Source organism: Arachis stenosperma, chromosome 10, assembly GCF_014773155.1.
Source record: "Arachis stenosperma cultivar V10309 chromosome 10, arast.V10309.gnm1.PFL2, whole genome shotgun sequence".
Lineage (NCBI taxonomy): Eukaryota > Viridiplantae > Streptophyta > Magnoliopsida > Fabales > Fabaceae > Arachis > Arachis stenosperma.
In genome coordinates, this window is record NC_080386.1 from 131,649,406 (window position 1) to 131,673,005 (window position 23,600).

The 23,600-nt window shown below is 36.1% G+C and overlaps 2 protein-coding genes and 1 pseudogene across 2 annotated transcripts; 2 read left to right on the forward strand and 1 right to left on the reverse strand.

Moving 5' to 3' along the window:
* Positions 1-784: 784 nt before the first annotated feature.
* Positions 785-4,477, reverse strand: LOC130957774 (uncharacterized; annotated as a pseudogene).
* A 672-nt stretch (positions 4,478-5,149) lies between these two features.
* On the forward strand, positions 5,150-6,824 carry LOC130954608 (uncharacterized). Its single transcript, XM_057881365.1, has one exon. It carries the CDS (start codon positions 5,232-5,234, stop codon positions 6,312-6,314), a length of 1,083 nt encoding a protein of 360 aa, XP_057737348.1. The 5' UTR covers positions 5,150-5,231; the 3' UTR covers positions 6,315-6,824.
* A 1,453-nt stretch (positions 6,825-8,277) lies between these two features.
* LOC130956171 (DNA gyrase subunit A, chloroplastic/mitochondrial) lies at positions 8,278-23,462 on the forward strand. Its single transcript, XM_057883213.1, has 27 exons — positions 8,278-8,891; positions 9,551-9,620; positions 9,735-9,800; positions 10,662-10,763; positions 11,949-11,993; positions 12,106-12,204; positions 12,306-12,392; positions 12,854-12,924; positions 13,912-14,020; positions 14,110-14,172; positions 14,901-14,966; positions 15,084-15,172; positions 16,004-16,052; positions 16,671-16,757; positions 17,427-17,520; positions 17,705-17,775; positions 17,888-17,977; positions 18,719-18,844; positions 18,943-19,100; positions 19,661-19,742; positions 20,768-20,932; positions 21,040-21,141; positions 21,517-21,653; positions 21,970-22,090; positions 22,178-22,232; positions 22,384-22,483; positions 22,970-23,462. The coding sequence occupies exons 1-27, from the start codon at positions 8,467-8,469 to the stop codon at positions 23,076-23,078; spliced, it is 2,838 nt and encodes a 945-aa protein (XP_057739196.1). The 5' UTR covers positions 8,278-8,466; the 3' UTR covers positions 23,079-23,462.
* Positions 23,463-23,600: the final 138 nt, after the last annotated feature.

Sequence of the window (23,600 nt, forward strand, 5' to 3'; positions counted from 1 at the left end):
TATTACCTGTAGTAGATATTCATGATATATGAGATGACCATAAATAATTAATGATTGAAATAATTTAGTAGAAGTAGCGCTTGCATAATAACAAAGTATAGTATATTCTTTAAGTAGCGCTTATAGTTATTCTTACATTTGGTATGATATTAGATTCGTATCATGATTAACATATGCCAAAATTAATTAAATTAGTTCCACCTTTTGTCAGCTAAAATGAAATGATAATTTTGTTAAGCAGATTTTGTTTGGCAGTTGCACACCTCAATGGAAAGGTTTCATCTTTAATTTTCATTAATTGATCAAAGTGTTGGACAGGGGTTAATAAGCAATGGTTGCTACTGCCAGATTTGTGCACTTTGTTGCAGGTAATTATTCAGAACTTCGACTATCCATTGTTGTGATTTTTTTTGGTAACTGCTACAACAATTGCTCAAATTTTGGGACATTAGCCCATTACAGAATTGACTCAGAATAGAACCATATAATTATAATATTCAAACAATGTAAAAGATGCCAATAACTAGATTTCAATGTTAGTTAATTCCTTTTATTTATGTAAAGTGTCTCTAACTTATGCAATAAGTGAATTATCCTATTCCTATTGATACTAATACTTCAGTTTCGAAAGCTAAAAAGCTTTAGTGTATGGCAAAAATTTTCTGCAAGAACTGATTTAGTTATGATAGATTAGTTAGGCATCCTTTGAACCAAGTAACATTGCAATCATGTTAATGAGCAATAAGTGCAAAGAATTTTTTGTCACATAGTAAACTAGAAAATTTTACTTGTAAGGTTTAAAGGTTTTGACAACCATAGTATCTGCTAGGACACACAGACCTTAAACACTAACAATCCAATTAACACAACAAACTAACTAACCATGTTGAATACATGAATCACTATTAGATTGTAGTTACTATATACACTTAGCTAGAATGCTAAGAAAACATTTGTGTCATCACAGCTTCTTAAACACACCAACACTTTAATTAACATCAAAAGTTTTCAATTCAGCTTTTTTTGTCCACAATTCCTCTTAAAAGTTTTGTTAGCTGATGCTTGCACATTTGCTGACACACCTGCTTTTGCTGTGGTGCCATCACCTGTATCAGGAGAGGACCTCTTGGCTAGAGTCTCATAGGAGCTATCACCGTTGCTTTCAACTGATCAATCCTATTGTTGACAGAAACTCGACAATTAGCAACTAAAACATAAGCGACCTCTTAATCAGACCTAATTATCTCTGTATAAGGTGGATATCAATAAAAAAAGACACATAAACTTCTTACCTTGGACAGAGAAACTGCCTCATGTCCATTGCTATTATCACCTGTTTCAGTTGTAGGGCTATTAGGTACATGTTGAGAACACTGTAGGAACCAAGATCATTTAAAGGTAACATGTTAGTTTCTACAATATACTAATCAATACAGCTCAGTTCTAGTTCCAATCGCAACATGCTATACTTATAGAAGCATCGAAAAAAGAGTTGGCAGAACCAAAATTAGACATGAGGCACTGATCATCTGAAATCTTTAAAACGTTGTATACCCCTTCCATGACATTAATATTTTTGTAGGTGATGTTGAGCTTGAATAAGAACCTTTTGTCGACAATATTATAAAAGTATTTAGGATACGACTCTCCTTTTTTCCACTTCTTTACATGCACATAATAATTTTTTTTATCAGTCAAAGAAACATATATTACAGGAGCAAAGTATTTTAAACTCATATGAATTAGACTTACACATAACTCCTTAATTTTCTTAGCAGCCTTTTCCACCATTTGCTCTGCTTCTTCGTTCCATAGAAGGAACTTTGTACAACCGCTTTCATTAATCACGATTACTTGCAGCCTATACCTGGAATAACATCTTAGTAGCACATCACCGCTAACAATAAAAACATGGCCATATGCAACTACACTGAATTTTATAGTTCATGATATCAAGCAGACCTTAAAAAAAAGCAAACAAAGATTGGACATAAAACAACTGACCTTAGCATAGCCTTGAACCTTACATGCCTACAATGATCACACCAATACCTATCTTTACTCTCTAGAACTTTCTTTGCACATGTCTTACACGACGTATAGGACCAGCCATCTTTACCAACCTCTAAAGACACAATGTTCCCCACAATCCAGCAGGAGGTTTCCTAAAAAAATGTTTCAAAATTATTAACAAAACTTTATCGGCTTAAGTGATCACTTACAAACCTCACCTGTGTCATATTAAAAACCTCCTCTATGGTGCATATTGGGACAATGCCTGCATTGATCTCATCTGCCACAGAGTATTAAGGCTGCGATTGAAGAAGAGTTGTTCGTTGTGAATAGGGCACAACCTCCTTTGCCAATTTGTAGAGAGTCCAAGAAGACTTGTATAACTTAATATGATTTTTAAGTTATGTTTTATGAACTCATAACAAAGCAGCAATTTGGGCACTCCAGAGACACACCTTTTCTTGAAGTCAATAACTTCGAGAACGTTTGGAGTGAAGTAACATTTGGAGACATAGTAAGTACTTTGAACATTCACCGAATTTAAGTATACATTCGACTTAAAGAGCTAAACAACCATTATGAAAGGCTCCCCATCATCTCGTTCAAGGTGTGGAAGCACTTGGTCCACCAATTCTCCAAACAATGTACATTTAATCTTGTGCTTCCTATAATGAACGGCATAATACAACTCTAACAGTATTTTCGGACACTTAATATCCAGCATATGCCTAAATTAAATGACTTCAAAATAAAAACAAAATGTACAACTGAAAGGAGATAGTAAATAGTAAATATTATTCTAGGTCTTCCAACTGTAGTGCAATACGCTTGCTTTCTTCACCCGTGCATGTAATCATCCCCATAGCCTCTTCCTTTCCAACAACTTCTCCTGTGTAATTTGCATGCCACAATAAGGCCATTTAAATCTAAACCTGTAATAAAACTCAAGATCATATCTTAACAAAATAAGAAGTATATCGATGTAACGTACCAAACAACAGATTTCCTTCCATTGGAGCATTTGCCTCAAGTTCAACAAATGGGCAAATTTTGAATGGGTTAAAAGCGAAAGTCTCGATAGGAAGGACTTCCACCTCTGTCTTTATATAGAAGTTAAGCTTGTTCTTATGAGTAGTTTTTCTTACATTTCCATTGTTAATTTTCATAATAAAATTTTGCATACTATACATGACATGCTCTTTTATCCTCTCCCTGAACAAATCCAATACAGGCTTACATATCGTTGCATGAATTCTATCATCCTGCAAAATATTTTGAAACCCAAGAAACCAAAACTTGTTAGAAAGGCATTAAAGAAGAAGATGCAACATAGAACAATCACTCATCCAATACTTGCTCATTTTGCAAAACCATCTCCAAGCTAAACACCTCATTCTAGTTCCACTGGCTAAAAAACTCATACAATCGGGCAACACCCATGACCATCGACCAAGCAAGTTTGGTTGGATTGATGTTTCTGATCAAGTCTGTTTTTGCAACCATTCTTTGCACTCTAAAACTACTTCAAGCAAAAGTTCTACCAGGCACAATGAATAATAGATTTATATTTTTCATGTAACATGTACCATTCTAAAATTTATATAGAGTTGTTCCTTTATCAATAAATAGAATGGGCGAAAAAAAACTGGAATTTTTAAAGAGCACCAGTGAGCGTCAAAGTGGGATGTTCCAAATCCAATCATTTATTAACCACAGGTCCTTACACATGGGCGGGAAGATATGCTACTTGCATCTGGAATTCAATTTTGCCAGGACCTCTGACCAACGAAGTTGTCACCTCTGCACTTCTTTCGGAGGGAACACTACAGCTACCTCGTCCATTGGGATGTTACTTTCGTGACCAGCCCTGCTGAAAAGGATGACATTTTTTTTTGGATGGTAACACTGTTAGTGGACAATTTTTGGAGGCTTCTTTATGCATAAGCCGACGCATTGCAATGGGTTTGCATTTTCATCATAATGGAGGAAACACTATTCATGTCGGGTGACATGTCATCACCTCCGAAGCTTTAGAGTTAGGTGTTTTTTGTGGGAACACTGTTCAAGTCTCGTGTAGTGCTTAACTATTATATTATAAATAGAAAATAAATTACTCTGTTGATTCCTATAATTTTATCGAAATTTTTAATTAGATTCTTATATTTTTTCTTTTTAATTTAGTCTCTATACTGCTTTTTAATTTTGTAATTAGATACTTTCTAAATCACATCCTTTACTATCTTCCTTATTACCTTTCTTATCAAACAATCATGAAAGGTTTTCATCACCATCCCCACCCTTTTTTCTTACACATTAGCCATCGAGCGGCACCACCACTACCGCTGCAACAACAAGCACCTTCAGTAACACACCATGGATGAACAGTAAAATATGGATCAAGCTTCGTTAGAAGCTCATCTATTGCGTCTTCGCCTTTTCTCCCTTTCTCCGCTTTCGAGCTCATTCTATATGAAAGAGATGATACACCATTCTCTTCAACAAATTTTTTCTCGAATTATTCCTTCGAGAAGAACAACAATGACGCTACTGCCACTTCCACCAACCACAACAACAAGAGTTCACTGATCTCATAGAAGATTTTCTCTTGAAGGAGCAAGCAATCATGGATTTTATGGAGCAAGACTCCCTTGTAAAGATACAAAAAGAGATATGAATTGGAAGAAAAGGAGGGAAGCCAATGAAGCTCTCATGGTTGATGATGAACGAACGATTATAAAAAAGGTTTTTGATTGAAAGAAAAGGAGGGAAACACCATCAGAACTCTCTGTTGCCATTACTGAAGCTTTTCGATGAACAAATCAGTATTTTTCGTTCATTATGACGTCATACTTTTATATTTGAATATTTTTATCAAATTTTAAAATCGTTTAAAAATTATTTTATTTTTTGCGTCTTTTAAGATTTTTTTGTCAATATTAAAATTTTTTAAATATTATTTTAATAATTTATCCAATCTAAAGAACTAATTTAATTGATAACATTTTTCAAAAACGAATTTAAAAAATAATCCATGTTTTAGAAATGAATTCGAACATTAACCGATATAAAATTTTTAAGGAATTTATATATGTATATACTCTAGTTCATTAGTTTATTATTAACTTTATGGGCTTGCAGGATTTTGGCACAATAAAGGAGGTGCAGATAAGAAAGAAAAAAAAGTGGGAGTGAAGAAGACAAGAGAGGGGTGAAACCAAATGGAGAGCAGTGCCAGCATGAAGCTCACACCAACAACCACCGCATTCCTCTCTTCTCTTCTCCCGAACCCAAAGCCTCATTCAATCCTCATCCCTTCTTATTCCGCATTCAAACCCAAACCCCTCAAAACCCTCACCCTCACCACACCCAATAATACTCCCTGTATTCCCAAATCCTACGCCGCCGATGTCTCCTCTTCCGCTGTTACAAACACAACCGCCGCATCCTCTCCCCGAAACCTCAGGTCACGCCTCCAAAACGGCGACACACTCTACGGCCTCTTCCTCCTCTCCTTCTCCCCAACGCTCGCCGAGATCGCCGGCCTCGCAGGCTACGACTTCGTTGTCGTCGACATGGAACACGGCCACGGCGGAATCTCCGACGCGCTCCCCTGTCTCCACGCTCTCGCAGCCACCGGCACCGCCGCAATCCTCCGCGTTCCTGAGAGCTCCGCCACTTGGGCTAAGAAAGCCCTCGACTTAGGCCCACAGGGGATCATGTTTCCGATGATCGATTCCGCGGAATCCGCCATCGACGCCGTGTCGTTCTGCCGGTTCCCTCCCGCCGGGATCCGTGGCTCGGCTCACTCCGTCGTCCGGGCTTCCGGTTACGGCATCGATGAAGGTTACCTTGGTAGTTACCAAGAAGAGCTGTTGATTATGTGCCAGGTTGAGTCCGTTGAGGGAGTGAAGAACGTTGGTGAGATCTCAGCGGTTGATGGAGTTGATTGCATCCAAATGGGACCGTTGGATCTGAGCGCCAGTATGGGGTACTTGTGGGACCCAGGGAACAGGAAAGTGAGGCAGTTGATGAGGGAGGCTGAGGCGAAGATTCTGAAAAGCCGCAGCGGCGGTGGCGTCGGCGTTGGGACTTACCTGTCTGGGTTCGCTATGCCGCATGATGGGCCCGGGGATCTCAAGTCACGTGGGTATCACATGGTGTCTGGTGCCGTTGACGTTGGGTTGTTTAGAAGCGCTGCTGTGGAAGATGTGAAGAAATTCAGGTTGAGTTTGATTGATGAAGATCATGATAGTGAGGAGGAAGAGGGTAAAGATGCTGATGAGAAGTACTGGAGTGAGTGAGTGACTGAATTTTGATTAAGTGAGAGGATTTTGGTTCTTGTTTATCTTGTTTTCACTGTTATGTTCCTCAGATTTTGTAAATTAGGTCATGTAGTTGGATATGCTGATTTTGCTGCTCAATGAATATTAAAGTTTTGATGCTGATTTTCCTCAGAATATGTTGAATAGAATAAATTGAGAGTATGCATTTCCAAAATGATTTGGTTTCTGGAGGTGATAGTGACGATGGTCTAAATTGGGGAAACTCTGTATCCGTATAGTATCTGGAATTAGAGAGAGCATGGCAAAAAAGCAAGTTACATAATCTCAACACACCATCAGCGCTGAGGAAGTTCAAGTTACATAGTCATGTCAAAAAAAAGAACAAGCAAATCCTTAACATTCCTTGACATATGCTTGCTTTTGAACATACACTTTTACAGGCTGTTCCTCCTGAATACCGCAATGGTATATTACAGAAAGTCACAAAGGACTTTTAGAAACATCCCTCAAAAAATAAGGAATATCTTGGGATATTTTGTTAAACGTAACTCCTATTGTGGATTCTCAAGAAGAGTAATTTGCAAAGATGTCAATGATAAAATCATAAAAATATTAATTTACAGTTTTACACTTCCCACATTTGTATGACCTTGCTTGAATATTAAGGTCAACAATATAACTTTTGGGGCCAAATTAATATTCCTTCATTTTAAAATAAAATAACTGTTACTTTGATTTTTTTTTATATCGAGTAAAGTAGCATTTTAGATTTTGTATAAAAAGAAAAATGAAAAAGAAAAGTATTGTAAAAAGGTTTTGATTGTTTCTTTGATTCACAAAAATAATAAGATATAACTTAATTAATAATACTATTTAGTCTTTTGTCACTATTTCTAATAACTTCTCGGAGTAAATGGTTAAATTCATTCATAGATATTCATTTTTTAAATTGGTTTTTCACAAATTTTTTTAGTTAAATTTGTCTTTCAAAAGTTTTAAGTTAATTACGTTGGTCTTTTCACTACTTTTTTGTTGTTGACAGTATCAAAGTTTACTAACGTGACACGTTAAATAATATCACAACACATACTTAGCAGTTAGGAGTCTTAATTGATTATTAATATGATAAGTTCATGAAATCAGACATTAGAATTGCTCGATTTGAGATTGATTTGATATAATTTCATAAACTTATCATGTTATTCGCCAATTAAAATTACTAGATATATGTTGCGGTATCATTTAAAGTGTCTCATCCGCAAACTCTAATGCCGACTAAATTCTCATTTTGGTTCTTGAGATTCATGCGATTACTTATTTTGGTCTCCGAAATTTAAAATTACCTATAATGGCCCTCTAGATTCAAGTTTGGACACCAATATGGTCCATCGATTCTTTCCGGTGATGATTAGGCAAATGGAGTGCTGAGATGACACTCTTCCTATCACGTTGGACACTGTAACGGCTAGTTGATGTAGCGAGGGTTGTATTTGTATCAAATTTAGTCACCTTGTTAAAACTTTGTCATTATAATTTAGATAAATAATAAGATAATTAGGGTTTCAGGGACTAAATTGGATACAAATACAACTCTCGCTACGTCAGTTAGCCGTTGCAGTGTCCAGCGTGATAGGGAAGGTGTCATCTAAACGCTTTGTTTGCCTTATCATCGCCGAAAATAGTCGAGGGACCACATTGGTGCCCGTACTTGAATCTGGAGGACCAATATAGGTAATTTTAAATTTCGATGATCAAAATGAGTAATCGCGTGAATGTCTAAGACCAAAATGGGGATTTAGTCCTCTCATGCCATTAGCAATGAAAATGACATAATTACTAACATGACTATATTAAAATATTTAATTTATTTAAAATATTAAAAATGAAATTAAAATTTAGCCCATATATTAAAAACTATTAATGATTTTTTTCTCCCTAAATACACAAATTGCATACACTGGACCAAAAAGTGAAGCTTGGTTTGGCATCAAATTATCCAAATCCAGGAGTTGGCGCGCAAGAACACTCACTCGGAAACCCTCTTCACAGTGAGGGTTTTAGGCTTTTAGCTCGCTCACTGAGTCACTGAGTCACTGTTTGAGTGTTTTGCTACCACTTACTGCTTCCACTCTTTCCTTCTTTGCCTTTCACACTTCCCAATGACAACCCTATGAAACCTTCTTCTTCTTCCTTCCAAACCCAAACCCTTATCCTCAGCTCCTCCGCCATGGCATTTCCCTCCGCTCTCAGACTCTCCACCATCCTCAGACTCTCCCCCTTCGCCCCATCCCGCCTTCCCTGGCTCTGCCAAACCCCGTCCGCCGACCTCCGCTTCCTCTCCGTCTCGTCTAGACGGCTGTCGCGGCGGCCCGTTGCGCCTGTCCAAGCCAGGCGCCGCGAAGAGGCGGCGGCAGCAGCACAAGACGGAAATGGGAGTGTGATGGTGAAGGACAGCGGAAGCGACGGAAGGATTGTGCTGACGGAGCTTCACAAAGAGGCAACTGAAGCTTATATGGCGTATGCTATGTCAGTGCTCCTCGGTCGCGCCTTACCTGATGTTCGTGACGGATTGAAACCCGTCCATAGAAGGATTCTGTTAGTATCGTCTCTTTAATTTCTGTGGGAGAAAATTTACAAACTGAAATTTTTTTAATAAACATATTATTTATTAGCCTACTTTTTTCTTTGAACTTTTTATTTGTTTATTGTTGTTCGGTTTGTTTTTAGGTAAAATAGATTCATTGTTGGTGGTGGTTTTTAGTTTCATACAAATCGAATATTGATTGAAAAAGTCCATGGATTTGCACCTGTCTTGAATTTTCTCAATGAAATGCATCTTTGGTTGCATTGGCCAATGAATTTTAATAATGTTTGTTGTACTTCATGTTCCGCTTTTGCCTATCATTCCATATTTCATTCATCGTGTGAAGTTTCTGTCATGTTCTCTCTATAGTTTGCAGTCTGGCAATAACGAAATCTGTGGCATTGCTGTATTGACAACCAACAATAACTGCTTTTGATTGTAGTTTTAAAGGTTTCCCTAAACTACATGTGAATAGATGAATAAATGAATCAACTTGTGCATATTTTTATACCTAGAGAAATTTGAGAAATTATAGTTCAAAGTAGTTAGCTTAATAGTAAATTGGGAGTACATATAGTCCTAGTCTTGCGTCCAGCTTCAACTGTGAAAGTGAAATTTCACAATTCTTATTGAGATACGATTGCAAAACAAGCTAATATTGTGAATGCAGATTTGCAATGCATGAGCTTGGCCTTTCATCCAAAAAACCGTTCAAGAAATGTGCAAGAGTTGTTGGAGAGGTTAATACCTAGCTTTAGATGTTAAACTCTTTGTAAAAAAGAAGTGCATTTGGGAGGTGTAATGTCATTTTCATGAATTGATTGATATCCTAATATTTGATGCTATTATGGTAGGTATTGGGGAAGTTCCACCCTCATGGAGACAGTGCTGTATATGATTCCTTAGTGCGAATGGCCCAGGTAAAATATTAATTTCCTTCTATTTGTTGTTCATCTTGATTTGTATTCTGGGATGTTGGCAGTTTATCTATAGTATCATATAATATGGGTTTCTAAGCCATAAGTAATCATATTTTGCATGTGGGGTTCCAGATGTCCTTGCATGTTTCAACGTAGATCGATTCATTATGACAAATAATGCTGGTTTTGGGAAGAGGAGGAATGCTAAGTGTTAGTACTTAGTAGTCATCTGCTACATATGCTACTGTTTGGTGTATTTGGTTAGAACATAATTGTCACACCTTATCAACAGATTTTGAGAAGCTAGTTTTCTAGGATATGATTGGGTGCTCACACTTGGCCTCTATTTGGTGAAAATCACATAATCTTAGGAAAATTTCCCTCTTGGATATCTTGAGTCTAGAAATCTCTTCTTCATCTTTTCTTTTTTAAATTATTGCCTATTAATCTTCTTTTAAATGGGGTCCCTTGCCCTCCGATAATTTTTTGTATTTTGTTCCTCTCTTCATTTCAAAAAAGTTCTCTATTTCTCTCTTTCTTACACAAAAAGATAACAGTAATCAATGTATTATCCTAATTTAATTTTTCATTTTTAAGTTTTCTTTGAATGTTGAGATAGGATTTATATATACTTGATGTTGGCTTGATGTATTTTAGCCTCATATAACTTATTGATGTGGCTTCCTTTATGAGTTCTAGAGCTTCAGAAGTTGTAAATATCCTTTTACTGAGAGTGCTGTTTTCTGTTAGTATTTTGGTAGGTATTTTATTTCCTAATATATTTTTGTGAGCTAATATATTTTCTCCAACTCACTCTTTTCTTCTCCTTTTGTTATTGTAATTTACGTCTCTTTATTTCAGGATTTCTCGCTACGTTGTCCTTTGATTCAAGGTCATGGGAATTTTGGGTCAGTTGATGCTGACCCTCCTGCTGCTATGCGTTACACAGAGTGCAGACTGGAAGTATGTCTTAAAAAATTGATTTGGCTTTTGAATCCAGATTCTACTATTCTATCACCTTCATTTTTACTATAGAGTGTGTGTGTGACATAGATTCTTTAATCCATAAAAGTTTGTACTTGTTAGCTACCAATGGGGCATTTGATATGTGGAATGGTTTTGCAGTATAGAGGAATGTGAAAATGAGTTTGTACGATTCTCGTGAGTAAATAGTAATCCATTTTTATTCCCACTTACCTTGTGGAAATGATCACTTTGCATGGGAGAGAATCTTTATGCAAAAGTAAAGTGTCAAAATTGTCCCTGTTATTAATTGGCCATCACTTGTTGGTTGCTGGTAGTGTTGGATTGCCACTACATTACTGCGGCTACCAGATTGCCATTGCCATCTTTGTCCAACCATTGCTGTCATCGGACCACTATTGCCATCTCTGCTGGATCACCATGTTTGCCTTGGATCGCCAACACTTGGACATCGGACTGTCATCACTGCTAGTGGGCTGCCATGTCATCGCTCATCATTCCTAAACGACAACTCCTGTTGCCCACTAGGGCATTTTGGCTTCTGCCATTTCCATTGGCACCAATTAGCCGCCGGGGGGGGGGGGGGGTATGATATTCCCATTAATGGGTGTTAAACAAAAATGGATTTGTACCCTGGTATGGTTTGCAAGTTCTGCATGTTCAGTTTGCATCCCAAACACATCTAAATGTCATTCATGAGAAAGCTAATCTTGGTAAAGGAAAACCATTCTGCATAAAAGATGCCCCTGATAGGTAAAGATATAGTAATTATTGTTTGATCTGGGATTCTGATGTCGGCAAATGGTTGCTTATCTTTATCCATGTTTGTGGTCAACTGTTAGTAGTTTTAAGTATATATGAGATCAGTTTTCTGTGTATGTAGTAAATTTAAATTGGAGTTGTAAAAAAAGGGTTTTTCGAGATATCCTGTTCCTATATCATGATTTTAGTCCTATTGCAGGGGCTGTTGAACAGATACTTCAATTTACAATAAATTTTTTAATCAATAGGACTGTTGAAGAATCAGCATCCATTGCATTTAGTCTTGCATTTTTGTCCTCTATGTTGTCGTCGGTTTAGTTTTCCTCCATGTGTGTTCAGTTGATAATTATTATTAGCAGACATTTTGGAGTATGTTAAATTGTTCTTATTCTGAATTTTCAGGAACTGACTGAGGCAATGTTGTTGGCTGATATAGAACAAGATACAGTCGGTCACTTGTGTTCCTTTAGCCCTGTGATTAATGGTTTAGTTTTTCCCCCTGATTTAAAGTGTAACTGATTCTCTTCTTTTTGTTCCCTCTATTTCTTCCTGGTTACAGGTTGATTTTGTTCCAAATTTTGATAATTCACAGAAGGAACCATCACTTCTTCCCTCTCGACTTCCAACGTTATTATTGAATGGTTCCTCTGGGATTGCGGTGATTTTGGGTTTCCTTTTGCTTATTTGAATTAACAAAAGCTACTGTTGCTTATAAATTGTATCTTCTCATGTAGAGCTGTCAATGTTTACGTTCACTAGGTTGGCATGGCGACTAATATCCCTCCTCATAATCTTGGGGAACTAGTAGATGTGCTGTGCGTGTTGATACACAATCCAGAAGCTACTGTGAGTGCCATTGTCAAAATCTTGAGTTTCTTTATATCCTATAAGGAAATAATGGAATCTATTTATCATCTATTCATTGTCAAAAGCATACATTCTTAAAAGGATTTGGCTATTGTTTTATACCTCCTACTGCTGAAACCTATTTGATTTCAATATCAGTAAAGAAGTAGTGAGAAGGTATGGTAAAGCTGAAAAAGAAAGTAAAAACATATAACCTTAGATGTTTTTCGAACTTGGTCTCTCTAGTCTCTATCTAATTCCTCAATTTGACGTTTCTCTCCATACATTACCTCCCCTCCCTCCTTTCCATGGTGATTTAGTTGTACTATACCCAATTTCATATCTATTGTATTTGTATGGAGTTCAGATTTTCAGTTGCCAGTCCTTTTATTAATATGCTTTTTTCATTCACTATTCTACGTTTCTCTAATCAAATTTCCGATTACATTTGGTGTTTGTAGCTGCAAGAATTGCTTGAATACATGCCTGGACCGGACTTTCCTACGGGAGGGCTGATTATGGGAAACCTTGGGTGAGTCTTTTATTAAGCTTTAAAGATGTTTGTCAGTATGCCTCTTTTGTGCATATTTTATTATATTATATATTTGATATTTTTTGGGGAAAGTTCTAATTTACTCCCTCTCCAAATTCAGGGCACTCAAATTTTAATCCTTAAAACTTATAAAGAAAATGCAACATAGTTGCTGAACTTTCCAACTCTATCTGCTTTTGTCCCTTTTTTCTAGTGTTCACTTAAAAGTAAAAAAAAACTGTCCGTCTGTCACAGTAATAAAACTCACACAAACATCATTTGCACTGAACTTTTAATAGGAGAGGTTGAATTTACTGTACTCCAAGTCACGTTCTAGTTAATCTTATCCTAAAATTTACATTGTGAAGTTAGACGGTAGGACAAAAAGTTGCATTGCAAACTTTAGTGCACGTTTTACACATCTTTAATTTTTGAGAATAAAGCTTTTGATTAAAAAGTTTGAGTAGAAAGGGTCACCTGATCATAAGCTAAAGGTTTGTTGGTGATAGTTGTCATAACTGCCAATTGTCATGGGCAGAGATATTATATTCTCCAGAGTCTATCATGCTTTTCATGCACCTGTGCTTACTATACTCTATTACATTGGATGCGGCGTATATGTTGGTGATTATATGCAGATGGCTTACAGGCCATAATAAGCTCTTTGCACTTTGTCTGTTGTGCTCTTTAATTTGAAATGTTGATGATCTAATATAAGTTATGACTAATGAATTTCATATAGGTATGCTACAATGAGCCTTGAGAATATCTGGCTATATCACTATAACTGGAGCTTGTAAAATTTGAAACCCTTGTAACTAGTATTGATCATGATTTTTTATGTTAGTTATTTTTGTTTTAATTTTTTTTTATTGATAGGTTTATCAAGCTTTTTCAATTGCATTTGTGCTTCCTTTTATGTATGCACTATCAGAAAATTATTTTATAGTTTGATCTATGGTTTTATATATGTTTGCTTTTCTTAAGGATCTTAGAGGCTTATCGTACTGGCCGAGGACGTGTTGTTGTGAGAGGGAAAACTGATATTGAATTGCTTGATTCTAAGACAAAACGGGCTGCAGTAATAATTAAAGAGGTGACTCTCCCAGTTATCTTAGATACTGTCTTTTGAAATACTTGATTTATTTTATGTGAAAGCTGATTAGAAATTTATGATGGAATTAGATTCCTTACCAGACAAACAAAGCAGCTTTAGTTGAGAAGATTGCTGAACTCGTAGAAAATAAGGTATTGGCATTTTAGTTAGTGATGATTTATTTACTTATTTCCACAAAATCTTGTTATGGTCAATTTATCATATGAATGAATTTGTTTTAGACAATCTATGAGACACTGAATCCATTTCATTCATATGGCCTACACCTAATATGACAAGGTTAGTTCTTGTCATTAGTGTCGATTCACCAATATATTTACTTGTGGATGATGTTTTAAAGCTTTGCAGGGTTTGCCTTTCCCTTTATATAGAGTGATGCCGGCCTTTTTCCACTTGTCCATTTGACACCACATTTCTTTTGTTTTGTCCACTTTTCTATAGCCATTTTGCCAAGTAATGGTTACCTGGTGTGTGGATAAATACAATTATTATGAACATGATAATAACTGAAGTGTAGGAAGAGGATTTTGCTTGATTTTATGTAAGCTTGCATATTTTTTTATCATCGTATTCTTTTGTTGTTAAGACATGTGAACACTACACTCTTTGATTTATTTAAGTTCGTTGTCATTCCAATTTAGGTATATGAACTTCATCTCTCTCTCTCTCTCTCTCTCTCTCTCTCTCTCTCTCCTTTTTTTCTTCCATGTACTTGTTATTTTTGTTTGTTTGCATGTCTGTTGTGTGTTGGGGGGTTGGGGGGGGGGGGGTTGGGGTGGTTGTTGTCATAGGCCTTATTTACAGGATAGCAGCTACCATATATGTTTTGTATGCTAATTTTGAAGTTCTTTTGTGTCAGAATTTAGATGGGATAAGTGACATTCGGGATGAAAGTGATCGCTCTGGAATGCGTATAGTCATTGAGGTAACATATATGCCTCTACTTGTTCAAATGTTGCTTGCGAACAGACAAAACTATAAAAAGAGATGAGAAAACTATATTATTGATTACTGTGTTAGACTAAATTCATCCACTTTGCAGCTAAAGCGGGGAGCAGACCCTTTGATTGTTTTGAATAATCTATATCGCTTAACATCACTTCAGTCTACATTTAGCTGCAACATGGTGGGGTAAGTACGTTCTAGTTTACAAATTTTGTCCATTTAAAATATTCTAACCAATGAACCTTGGGATAGAATTTTGATGGTTGATTGCAGCTATTTTAGTTAAGGGAACTATGAAGAATATGTGTTACTTTGGTATATAAATTTAATTCCAACATTCCTGCTTAGAACTTATACGGGGTATTTTGGAGTCTTTGAGTAACATAGAACTGACTTTATATTTGACAACAAAGTTTACGTAATTTTTATCACATTGCTATCAAACCAGCTATGTTATATGGGGCGGAGCTTGGGGCAACAGAAGGTGAACATGAAAACAAGCTTAGTATGGATGACATAAGGAATTTCAAATTGCTCTATCTAGTAAAGGAATTTTCTCTTCTAGGAGATATAGGGCCCATCTGGATAAAGTGTTTTTTGTGTTTGGGCATGCAATAACAAAAGTGCTTGTCTTGAGTGTTCTTTTTTTTTTTTTTTCTGTGATGCTAGATATTTGACTTCCTGAAAACAACTAAAGCTGACTTCTTGGGAAGTAGTAGGCTCAATTGCTAATGGGACTGGAAAAACAACCCACCCACCCCCCCCCCCCCCCCCCCCCCCCCCCAAAAAAAAAACAGATGGGAGCTGGTTCCCTTTTTAATCTTTTACCTTGTCTATTTACATAGTTTATTATAGCATACACTGTTTTTGATTCATGTTGTTGTGTCCACTCATTAGACCAGACTTTGTTATCATTGTTGTATTGTTTCTCTCTTCGTGCTTATGTTGTTATTATCATGATGTTTCATTTATATTTCTTATCATAATATGAACGCTTTTCGTTTGCTATCTCTGTAGTATTCTTAACGGGCAACCCAAACAAATGGGGCTGAAGGAATTACTTCAGGTAGGTACTGGCAGTAGCTGACCTCACAATAGTGCTTATCATATCTTTTTCGTTGATATTTGTAGAAAGTGAGGTATTTACGTTTAATGTTACAACTTGACTCAAATATATGGAGGAGACTTAGAACTTATAGTGTATTCATGGACCAAAACTAGTATGAAGTATAATAGTCTCCACATGGATGCTGACTTATATAGAGAAACAAAGAGAGAGAGAGAGAGAGAGAGAGAGAGAGAGAGAGAGAGAGAGAGAGAGAGAGAGAGAGAGAGAGAGAGAGAGGATATTGGCTGTTTGTTGAGAAGATGATGTGGTTTTACTCAAGACAAACATTCTCTGTCAAGTTTTTTTCAACAAAATAGGTGCTTGGTTCTGTCATGATGAACTGCTGTTCTTGTCCTCCTCAAATGTCATGGCCTCATGGGACAAAAGATCCTAGGTGGTGATCTATATAATTTCCAGGCAGTAGTATATAGCATAAGACAGTTGCCTGCTTTAACTAATTCTAACTATATTATAAAAGAACATCACTTGCTGCTAACTGCTGGTTATATTCTGATATTGTTCCATAGATTCGGCAAATTATTTTTGTCCAATTGCCTAATATTAACTTCACTCCAGGCATTCATAGACTTCAGATGCACTGTTGTTGAGAGGCGTGCAAGATTTAAGCTTTCCCATGCACAAGCGAGAAGACATATTGTTGAGGTATGTGATAGATTTTGTAACGTTTGTCTACAGTTGCATTTTCTTGTGTTTTTTATGTGCATAGGGAGAATAAAGTTTTCAGGCATATACCACCAGTGGAGTAGTTATTCTTGTGTGTTTCATGTTTCAATTGGTTTAAAAGTGATAGCTGTAGAAACCTTTGTGACACCAAAGATGTATTGTTTTCCCAATGAAAGCATTTGCTGTTGCATTAGAATTACCAGCATATGCTGTATTGGATGAAGACATCATCGTTGGTCAATGAGAGTGATGACATGGTTAGCTGGAACTTTTCTTGATAGGAGTCGGTCCTCCAAGGATTGTGTCTTTGTAGTTCCTATATACTATGTTGGGGATTTAGTGAATTGCTTGAGAGGAAAATCCCTCTAAGCACTGCTATTCCATACACCATGCAATGGGATCCCATGGATTTGATTTGATAAATATACAAAATAAACTAATCACTAGATATCAAATTGTCATTCAACATTTTCTCTTCTATACATTTTGCTAATATATTTATAATTTTCTGTTATTTGAAATGCCTAAGGAAATATATGCTTCTGGAAAATCTGATGCCTGAAGATTGAACTAGCTTTAGTCTGTTTTACACTTTCATTTTTTCCCCTATGAGCACCTTGGAAGTAAGCATTTTTCCTGAAAACTCAGGGTATTCTTATCGGGTTTGATAATCTGGATCGGGTGATTCACATAATTCGTGAATCTTCAAGTAACTCAATTGCTGCAGCTGCTCTATGTAATGGTAAACTCCTTAATTTTGAAGCATGTTTATCTATTTTGCACGATTTTATTCCTCCTTTAAATGTATATCTTCTAGACATTATCAATTGGAAATTATCCTCTGATTCTTGAAATCCATTAAACTGTGGCTCCAAATGCTCATTCATTCATCTTTTTAATGTGAATTCTCTTATATATATTTGCAGAATTCGGCCTCTCTGGGAAGCAAGCTGAAGCTCTTATGGACATTAGCCTTAGAAGGCTGACCCTTCGTGAGGTTTGTTGAACTCATCATACCAATTGCTACACTAGAATAATTTACTTAAAAAGTTTTCTATAAAAATACTTGTGATAAAGGTAGTGGTAGAATAATAAGTTGTGCTGTGCAGAGTGGAAACTTTGTGGCTGAAAGTAAATCTTTGATGGAACAAATTTTGAAGTTAGAGGAACTGTTATCTAGCAGGAAAAATATACTGGAGGTATGGCTTAACTTCAAGTTATAGGTCTCATTACATATTGTTTTGCCATGTTGGAGATTATTAACCTTTTGTGTTAGCATATTAAGAGTATTTAGTCTGTGTGATAATGATGATACTTGATCGTTTTGTGTGGAAATTTGTGGAATTGAATTATTTTCAAGTAAAAACCAATGGTTGAAAAGGGATTTTGTAAACCCACGGATTCCTTTCCACACTGATATTCATAACTTCATTATTTCTAATGTGACTAAGGAGTCAAGACATGAAACATTAAACTATTAGTGACACTATCTACATTGCTCATAAACCTTGAGGTCTAGCATGAGTGATAGTTGTTTGGGTTGCTTAAACGTCATGTCCTGGGTTCGATCCATAGGACAGCATGCAAGTTTCATGGTCAGCCTCCTACCCACCGAAATGTTAACTCAGACGGGGCTAGGGTTAGTCGTTGGCTCTCGGTTGACTGATACCCGAGGGTTTAAGTATATTGACCCAAAAAAAATTTACATTGCTCATAAACGTCATTTAATTATTAATAAAAAGTTACAAATGGAACTTTTATCTTTTTGGTTTCCCTCCAATTCCTTGTGGCTTAACTTTATTCAAAACCTTCTAATGACCCATATCCTCTCTCTCTCTCTAGATTATTTCTACTTACTCCCAACTCACTGTTGGCTTTTTGCAATTGTTTAAAGAAATCATTTATTGGAGATGTCTATCTGACTTTTCTCATACTTTTAGCTTATTGAACAAGAAGCAATTGAGCTTAAAAATAGGTTTGCCAACCCCAGGCGTTCTACGTTGGAGGACACAGATAATGGTCAACTTGAAGATATTGATATTATCCCAAACGAAGATATGCTATTGGTAGGTGCCAGCAAGAATATAATGCTTAATTTTTACTTAATTCATTTACTGGTCACCAAGTGATTCATGTGCTGCTGATATTATGTTCTTACTTTCAGGCACTTAGTGAAAAGGGTTATTTAAAGCGGATGAAGCCAAGCACTTTTAACCTACAAAATCGTGGAACAATTGGCAAATCAGTAGGAAAACTGAGAGTGAATGATTCAATGTCTGACTTTCTTGTTTGTCGGGCACATGATCATGTCCTTTATTTCAGGTTGTGTTCCTCTTATGCTTTCAAATATAACATATGCTGCCTTGCTTAATTTTTAGTCCCTTGAGATGGTGACATGGTGTAGAGCGTAGGGGATGAAGACCCAAGATTTTTAAAAATTTGTTGTGTGTAATTTCAAGAGACTTGCATATCCAGAAGCACAAAAAGCCTGATCAAACTGTGTCTGAACCTAACAACTGAAGCATAAATTGTTAATTAGGAACCACATTACATAATCAACTTTCATCTGTAATTAATATAGTATAACGAATGGAAATATTCACTTCATTTTTCATTGTAATGCGGGTAGGACCTGGACTTAGTTGTATTGGTATGTACATTCTTCCCTAAACAGCTTTCCTGAGTTTACAGACTTCCTAAGTAGGCTTTGTTTAGTTAACCCTTTGTCAAGGGAGTAAAATGATAGTGACTTCATTATGTATCATTTGTTTTTTATTCTCTTAATTGTACTCATTATTTTACTTGTCAGTATGTAAATCGTTGTATTTCAGCTGATGTAGTTGCATTCAAATATGGAATGGCTTGTGAAATTTAAATTTCAGTGATAAGGGAACGGTATATTCGGCTCGTGCATACAAAGTTCCTGAATGTAGCCGGACTGCTGCTGGCACCCCACTTGTTCAGGTATCTATTTATTAATATTATTGCTCTCTCTCCTCTCTCTCTCTCTCTCTCTCTCTCTCTCTATATATATATATATTGTTCATGTCATGAATATTTGACTAAGTTTTTATGCTAGTTGTCGAAGACCTAACGCAACTCTCCTTTATCTGGGCTTGGGACAGATATATCATGAATGCAACATAGGCGAAGTTCTATATATATCATGAATGAACTCTTTCAGAAGTTTAAACTGTTAAGTTGAGGCATATAGATGGTTTTAAATTGAGACAGCATCCGTTCAGTACTGGTTTTGGGCTTGAAGTGAGAAATTTGCACATGTTCAGTTTGTGTTTTGAAATTTAAAATATTGAAGAAGGGACAACGTGGGTTAAATTAAATTGATGATCATTTGTGTTCTAATATCAGGTTATGAACCATTTTTACAAAAGTTTTAATTGTTTAAATAGAGGCATATAAATAATTTTTTTATATAATTATTAGTAAATATCTTAAAATTGCCAAAAAGATTTGGATGAACTCATGTAGCTGTAGTAAAACTTGATTCCAACTCCCTAACAAAGCAAATGAATAATAGATACTTGACCCATTTATTTTGTAGTGAGCTCAATACTTTGTTTAAAGAAAAAAGCAAAAGTATTACTGAATGGATTAATGTCACAATTTTATTAACTGTATGTTAAGAGTTCCTATTGGAGGAAGTTGATCCCTAGTTACAAAACTTGAGAACATTTGCTAGAACGAAAAGTGGGCATACACATTAAGGGGGTGCAATAAAAGGGTTCGGATGCTAAACGGGATATTGAGGTTAAGATTTTAACATTCGTACCAATAAAGAATTATTAGCCTAATTTATCGAGAGTGGGGAAACATTTGTGATTTCTATGCTTGGGAGAAAAGACTTTGAATGGTATTATCTTATCCTAATATTTTGCTGTCATTTTTTATCAACTGTTGGTCAAAATCTGATCTGAAGCACAAGTTGGTGATAATAACTACATGTTATTTGGTTTTAACATTTGAGCCAGATATTATCTTTGTCTGATGGTGGAAGGATAACGTCCATTATTCCTGTGAGTGAGTTTGCTGAAGATCAGTTTTTGCTGATGCTCACCATGCAAGGCTACATCAAGAAAGTTTCCTTGAATGCTTTTTCATCAATCCGGTCGACCGGGATCATTGCAATTCAGTTGGTTTGTATTTCCAGACTGAGTTCTCTTCATCCAAATTCTATTGTAGATCTTCTAGATTAGTTGTTAACATGATTGCCTTAAGTATTATTCATTGTTTAACTTGAAAGGTTCCTGGCGATGAGCTGAAGTGGGTCCGTCGTTGCACAAATGATGATGTTGTGGCGATGGCTTCACACAATGGAATGGTCATACTGAGCTTATGCAGCAAGGCAAGTTTCTGCTTGTTATTTCTACTAAATGCAGAACTAACTTTTGAATTTTGTAAACATTGACATATAAGCAAATCATACATTGTTTACTTAAAGCTTTGCATTAATCTTAGGTTTTTATGTGTGTGTATATTTTTGTTCTTTTTTGTTGAAATTGATTGCTTATACTATATGGAATTGTCTCCATGTCAGTGAATTTGTTCACTTTATAGAGAATTAAAGCTTGGCATTAATCATATGTTGTTTCTTCAAGAAATGACATGTGATGTAACTTTCTCAAACAGGCTATGCCCATGTGATGTGAATAAATACTGTCAGAATTAACTGTTGAATAGCAGTATTTTGTTTTGACACAACTACATTGTTTAACCTCAGATTCGCACACTTGGAAGAAGTACAAGGGGGGCGCTAGCAATGAGACTGAAAGAAGGGGATAGGATGGCTAGTGTGGATATCATACCTGCAGCATTGTGGAATGACATGGAAAACTCCTCAAAGTTTCCTGGGAGCAAGTAATAATGCCAAGCCACTGAATTGTTTGTGAATTTGATAACTGCTAGTGTTTTGAGGTTTCTATTTGACTTGGGTAGACTTGTTAATAAAGCTAAAAAAAAGGTTGTAATCTAGTTGTTTGGTAACAATTTGTTATATTTTCTGTCTTTATTCACCAAATTATTTAAATGCTTAGATATCATATACTTTTATTTGTTCTTTATCTCTTGAATGTCCCTTGATGAACTGATATGAACACTAGTCTTTGTGGAGGCAATGCTGGAGTAATTTATCACGGATGTCATTGTCTAATTTGCTTACTATATATGCCTGCAGTGCAAAAAGCCAAAAGGGGCCATGGTTGTTGTTTGTGTCTGAAAGTGGCTATGGAAAACGGGTTCCTTTAAGCAGTTTCCGGATTTCACCTTTGAATCGAGTTGGTTTGATTGGATACAAGGTAATTCAACCATCACTCTGTTGTCAACTTCAACAGTACGAACTTGTCTGTTCTTTTAAAACGTGTGTTTCTTTGTTGGTTATTCAGTTTGCTGCTGAGGATCGCTTGGCTGCTGTTTTTGTGGTTGGATTCACATTAGCAGGTATTTTTTCTCAGTATTGCACTTAGTATGACATCCTTGGTTCCTGTTTCAATCATTAGTTATTTTTGTTTAATGTCGGTGCTGTTATTGTGATTTAAGTTGTGTACTTGTGAGATTTCATTTAGTATCATTATCTGTATGACTGTATCAGAGGATGGCGAAAGTGATGAACAAGTGGTTCTTGTAAGCCAAAGTGGTACAGTCAACAGAATCAAGGTCCGGGATATTTCTATACAGTCTCGATTTGCAAGGTAAGATAAGGGTTTCTTCTATTATATTAGCAGCTTGTTTTAATTTTCCGAATGGAGTTTAATTCTTGAGTAGATTAATATAAACAAATCAATCAAGATATTTAGGGGAAACAAATATGCCTCCAAAGAAATAAAACAAGCAAAGATCTCTTTCATATATGAATCTTTGACTGGTTTCTGAGTGTATATATATGTCTGGTTTGGGTCCACCGAGGATGTAATGTACCAATGTGTGTGTGTCCTTCAAGCCAATAAATATACTGTGAACCAAAACATAGATATAATTCCTTTGACTTTGCATTTGGTCTAGTTGCTACATTTTGCGTCTTCCTGTTCCAACATGAAATTAACCTTGTACCAGAGCAGGTGACCAGTATGTTACCCAATCAGGCACTGGAAAATTTCAATAAAATTACCTGTCTCATCATTATTCCGTTACCTAGCTCTTGCTGGTTTACCGATGGTTGTTTTTGTTGAATCTGTTAGGGGGGTTATTTTGATGCGCCTTGATCATGCTGGAAAGATTCAATCAGCTTCCTTAATCTCGGCAACAGATTGTGAGCCTGATGAAGTTTTAGCTATCACTCAAAGCTAGTTGTAGATCAGCCTCCAAGCCCCTTTATCTTTAAGGTTTTCTCTCCAGGTTAGGAGAAACGGCGGTAATTTGTTCTTGGCGCCTTGTAAATTTCATGTATGTGGCATTAGACGAGTGAAAAACATGCACCTTAGGTTATAGAATCACTAGGCATTATTAATCTGTCTGTCGGCCGAAGACAACTACTAATTCCTAGGTTTGTCAGTGTTTTCGGTATCTGATGTATGTATTGGTGCAAAACTACAAGATGTAACTGTACCACTATTGCATATCCCAACTGTTTCTGTTTGAAATTCTAGTTCTTAAATATCCGAGAATCTTATCCAAATTTGCCATGGGAGAGTTTGGTCTTTGGTGTATGAAAAATTAGCATGGAGTTCAGAATTTGGCATTATTCACAATTCAAGTTTTTTATGCTTGGATTATGATAAAATTGATCATTACAAATTTCATAGAATTGAGAAATCAAATGAGTTCAAACTAATTACTTTTTAATGATACCAAAACTTGCCTAGCTGTTAT

What these genes read in the sequence shown, in the direction of transcription:
- LOC130954608 (XM_057881365.1), top strand. Translation starts at nt 5,232, where the DNA reads ATGGAGAGCAGTGCCAGCATGAAGCTCACACCAACAACCACCGCATTC.
- LOC130956171 (XM_057883213.1), top strand. Translation starts at nt 8,467, where the DNA reads ATGAAACCTTCTTCTTCTTCCTTCCAAACCCAAACCCTTATCCTCAGC. An exon ending in GTGCAAGAGTTGTTGGAGAG is followed by an intron (nt 9,621 to 9,734) that starts GTTAATACCTAG and finishes CTATTATGGTAG; the next exon opens with GTATTGGGGAAGTTCCACCC. An exon ending in GAAGGCTGACCCTTCGTGAG is followed by an intron (nt 17,776 to 17,887) that starts GTTTGTTGAACT and finishes TGTGCTGTGCAG; the next exon opens with AGTGGAAACTTTGTGGCTGA.